The following is a 4,681-nucleotide window of genomic DNA, read 5'->3' on the forward strand; positions in this document are numbered from 1 at the left end:
GATCGTGCCCATCATTCCCAACCCCAGTCTTTGTTTTCCCTCTTCCACAAAAAACTCCGGCTGTGCCTCGGTGCCACCGTGAGCGCTTTATTCCCTGCCCGGGGCGGCGCGGGGCGTTCCCGTTCCTTCCCTGGGAATGAAATCCCGGCCCTGAGCTGCTCCCGATCCCAGCCCTCTGCCCGGGAGCGGCGGCACCGGGAGCGGGGCAGGGGTCGGGACGGGGCAGGGATCGGGGCTGGGATCCGGGAGGGGATGGAGGGGAAGCAGGGCGTGAATCAGCCGGTGGGTCCCTCGCTGTGCCCGCTCCGCCGGGATTGCTCCGCCCGGGAATGCAGCCCCGGGAGCCTCTGGGATGGGAGAACTCCCCCCCTGCTCCTGCAGACCGGGATCTGCCCGGGGACAGTGGCTCCGCCAGTGGCTTTTCCCCTTTCCCGAGCTCTCCCGGCCTCCAGGGGCTGGACCCTTCCCCCGGAGCCCCGTTCAGGAATCACCAGCCCCAGTCCAGCCGATCCCTCGAGTCCCGGCCGTGGCTCTGGCCTGTTCCACATCCCAAACCCAGCCCTCGCTCCCATCCCGGCTCTGCTGATCCCGGGGCCGCCGCTGCCGCTCTTCCCAACGGGGAAAACGGGGAATTCTCCTCTTCCTTGCTGCCATTCCAGGGAGCATCCCCTGCTCCAAAGCCACCCGAATCCCTTCCCCCCGCCCTCGGTGCCTGCAGAACCCCGGGAATCATGGCCCAGGAATCCCGGGAATCTCTGCCCGGGAATCGTGGCTCCGTTTGTGCCGCGAATCGCTGCCTGGGAAGTGCTGCCCTGGGAATCTCTGCTCGGGAATCATGGCCCAGGAATCCCGGGAATCTCTGCCCGGGAATCGTGGCTCCGTGAATCCTGGGGAATCGCTGCCCGGGAATCGCGGTCCGGGATCGAGGCCTGGGGAATCCCAGGAATCTCTGCCCAAGGAATCTCAGGAATCACAGCCCGGGGAATCCCGGGAATCGCAGCCCGGGAATGGCAGGAGTTGCTGTCCCCGGAATCGCTGCCCAGGGAATCCCAGGAATCTCTGCCCGGGGAATCCCGAGACTCGCAGCCCGGGAGCGGCGGCGCGGGGCTCACCCCGAGGGGAAGTAGGGCCGCTGGCTGTGGCGGTGGTAGTCGGGACACACCTTCTGCACCAGGCGGTAGTCGCTGCTGTAGAAGGTGATGTAGACGCACACGGCGCGGAAGGGCTGCGAGCAGCGCCAGGCGGCGCGGCTCCGCGTGTGCTCCTGCGAGCACGTCCTGGCGGGGTCGAAGGTGCACAGCGAGGTCTTCCTGGCCCGGGCCACCTGCTCCGACTCCACGCGGCAGTTGAACACCTTGGACTCCTTGGCCTCGATGAAGATTTGCTGCTCCAGGTCGAACTGCACGGCCTTGCTGGGCGGCACGAGGCTCACGGAGATGTTGCCGTGGCCCGTGGAGTTGTGCTGGAAGAAGACGTTGACGCTGCCGTTGCCGTGATCCACCACCTTGCCCGTGATCAGCAGGTTCAGCTTCACCGTCTTGATGTTGGAGTAGAAGTCTCCCCAGCCGAAAAGCTTCTGCCGCCCGCCCGGGGCCGGCCGCGGCTCCCGCTGCCCCCGCGGCTCCCGCTCCGGTCCGGCCCGGTTCTCCAGGGCGGCCCCGAGCCCCCGGGAGCCGCTGCCCGGCCCCGGCGGGGTCCGGCTGTGCGGCGGGGCCGGGCTCAGGCTGGCCAGGGGCTTTGGGGAGAGCAGCTCCCGCAGCTTCGGGGCTCGCCCGCGGGCCCGGGGCTCGCCCGGATCCGCGGCTGGGCCGGGTCCGTCCGGAGCGCAGAACACCTGGGCAGGGGGAGGGGGAGCTGCGGGCTGGGGGCGGCACCGAGCCGTGCCAGCCCCTGCCCCAGTGTCACCGAGCCCTGCCAGCCCCTGCCCCAGTGTCACCGACCCGTGCCAGCCCCTGCCCCAGTGTCACCGAGCCCTGCCAGCCCCTTCCCCAGGGCCACCCAGCCCTGCCAGCCCCTTCCCCAGTGTCACCGAGCTCTGCCAGCCCCTGCCCCAGTGTCCCCCTTGCCCAACCCTTTCCCCACTGTCCCCCAACCCCTTCCCCAGTGTCCCCCTAACCCAGCCCCTTCCCCAGGGTCCTCCAGCCCCTTCCCCAGCCTGGCTCCCTTTCTCTTCCCCCTGGTCTCTGTTTCCCCTCGGGCCCCTCCCGCTCTGCTCCCTCCCGGCTGCTCCGGGAATGGTGCGAGGAGCCGGGCGGGCCCCGCTCCGCTCTCGGGGCACAGCTCCTGCCCCCCCTGTGCCCCCAGGGACACCCGGGCCAGGGGAGGGCGCAGGACAAGGGGCAGCAGAGCGGAGCTGTCACCCGGGGAGCTGCCCCGGGCTCCTCTGCCGGCTGCACCCCCGGAACCCCCAAACCGCCGCATCCCGGGGCTGCCGCGGGGGGCTGAGGGCACCGGGGGGCTGCAGCCGCATCGCCCGGGGCTGGGGGACCCAGAAACGCCCCGGGCACCCCGGGGCTGGGCTGGCCGAGGAGGCAGCGGGGAGCAGAGGCAGCGCCGGGCAGCGGAGCCGGCCCGGCCCGGCTCTGCCCGAGCCCTCCCGGGGCTGGGGGTGCGGATTGCTGCGCTGATCCGGAGCTTCTCCCCGCCAGCCCTGCCCGCTCCCCGCGCCCAAATAACTGAAGTTTTGGGACGCCTTTTCTCTCCCGGGGGCGGGCAGGGGAGCGGGGGCGGCTTCGGGGCTCGCTGCCCGCACGCCCCATCCCCGTGGCTGCGCGACCCCCGCAGCCCCCGTCCCCCTGCCCTGCCCTCCCGGCGCTCACCAGCAGCGCGACGCTGCCCTGGAGGAGGAGGAGGACGCAGCTCCGAGGAAGATGCATTTTCCAGCCGCCGCCGCCGCCTTCTCCGCGGCTCCGCTTCGGGGAGGGTTTCGCTGGGATTTTCCTCCTTTTTCCGTCTTTCCCTCCCTTCTCCTCCGGCGTCAGCGAGGGGAAGGGGGGGTCCCCCTGCGGAGCGGCTCCCTACGGCCCCCCCCGGCCCATGGTGGCCCCGGCAGCTCCCGCCCCGCTCCGGGCGAGGCGCGGCGGCTTCACCTGCGGCCGCTGCCGTGCCCGTGTCCCCGGCGCTGTCCCCTCCCCTGTCCCCCTGCCCGCCCCGCCGCCTCCCGGCCCCCTCGGCCGCCCCTCGCCGGAGTCTCAGGGAAACTCCGCTCCATCCCCGGCTCGCTCCAGCCCTGCCCGCTCCATCCCTGCCCGCTCCATCCCCGCCCGCTCCGGCCCCGCTCCAGCCCCGCTCCCGCCTCCCCGCCAGGTGCCGGGGCCGAGCGGCACCTCCGGAGTAACCCTTTGGTGCCCGCGGCCCAGCAGAGCCCCCCGAGGGCGTCTCTGAGGGTTTGGGGGGTCCCTGGGGGCTTTGGCAAAGTCCCCATCGCTCCCTCGGGAGAACCGGCCCAGGCTGGGGCAGAGCTGGGACAGCGGGAGGGACTGGGAGGGGGGACTCGGGGCTCCCGCGGGGGTCCCCGGCTCTGTCCTTGTCGCGGCGTCGCCCTCTGGGGCCGCTCGGCCCCGTCCCCCTCCAGGGAAAGGCAGGAGCCCGCGGCCGCCCCGGTTTATCCGCAAAGGAACGTCAGGGATGCCTCAGGAAGGAGCCAGAGGCCGCTGCTTTGGGATCTGCGGTGGCTTTTAGCCCATGGAGGGCAGCAGTTCTCCTTTTCCCACCTTTCAGGAGAACTTGGAATACCGGGAATTAACTTCCCGTGGGCAGGACTGGGGTCAAACCCGCGATTCTCCCGCCCTGAGGAGAAAATCCCTTTTCTTTCCATCCCTTTGTGCTCCTCTGCACATCCCTCCCTCATCCCCCCTTTCCCCGAGCTGCTTCGGGAGCTAAAAACGGAGCGAATTCCCGGGAGGGCTCCCGGTGTGGGGCAGGACGAGCGGCCCGAGCCCCGCCCGGCCCCGGGGCTCCTCTGGGAGGGGATTTTGGGGAAGGGCAGCAAGGCCGGGCTCCTGCAGCGCTGCTCGGCTCCTCCTGGAATCCTTGGAAAGCCGAATACTGCTGGAAACCCCACCTGGGGCAGGAATTCCTGGGGGCTGGGTGGGGTTTATTCCCCGAGCAGCTTCCCTGGCGCGGTGGCGCTTGGGGACACGGGAGGACGGGGGGATGTGGCACCTCAGGATTCCTCGGGGAAAGGGGAGCTTCGCTGGCCTCGGAGCCTTCCCCAGCCCTTCCCATCCCGCCGTTCCCAGACTCCTCCTCAATCCCAGGGGAGATCCCGGCTCCTGCGCCTTTTTTGGGAGCACAAAAGTGACGGATCCCTCCAGAACGCCGCGGGGCCGGTGAATCCCGGCAGGATCCGGGAGCACCGGGGGGTTTGTGCCGCGGAGGCGGCGGCCGGGCCGAGCGAGCCCGGCGGGGCTGCCAGGCCCTTTCCCGGCGCCGCTTTCCCGGTTTTCTGTTGCCCTCTAGCGGGACCGGGCTGGGAAGAGCGGCCGGGACTGGGGGGGCCGGGGGGGAGCGGGGAAAGGAGGGGAGCGGGGCCGGGAGGGGCTCCGGAGAGCCCCAGAACCGCTCCCGTCCCCGGCTCCGCTTCTGGGGAGCGTTCTCCTCCCGGAATTGGGGATGGGAGAGAGAGAAGCGGCCGGGAACGGGAATTTCCTGGGGGATTGGGGAATTTCCTGGGGGATTG

General features: G+C 70.9%; 1 protein-coding gene across 1 annotated transcript; it reads right to left on the reverse strand.

The window, feature by feature from the left end:
• Window positions 1–861: 861 nt before the first annotated feature.
• On the reverse strand, window positions 862–3,226 carry NXPH3 (neurexophilin 3). The gene is made up of 2 exons (XM_039700647.1): window positions 2,820–3,226; window positions 862–1,834 (listed from the first exon to the last, which is right to left on the reverse strand). Exons 1-2 carry the CDS (start codon window positions 2,874–2,876, stop codon window positions 1,109–1,111), a joined length of 783 nt encoding a protein of 260 aa, XP_039556581.1. The 5' UTR covers window positions 2,877–3,226; the 3' UTR covers window positions 862–1,108.
• Between the last annotated feature and the right edge of the window lie 1,455 nt (window positions 3,227–4,681).

This window comes from Passer montanus, unplaced genomic scaffold (assembly GCF_014805655.1).
Source record: "Passer montanus isolate IOZ18808 unplaced genomic scaffold, ASM1480565v1 scaffold142, whole genome shotgun sequence".
NCBI lineage: Eukaryota > Metazoa > Chordata > Aves > Passeriformes > Passeridae > Passer > Passer montanus.

Coding starts and splice junctions, on each gene's coding strand:
- NXPH3 (XM_039700647.1), bottom strand. CDS start 2,876: ATGCATCTTCCTCGGAGCTGCGTCCTCCTCCTCCTCCAGGGCAGCGTC. Junction 1,835..2,819: donor AGGGCAGCGTCGCGCTGCTG/GTGAGCGCCGGG, acceptor CCCCCTGCCCAG/GTGTTCTGCGCTCCGGACGG.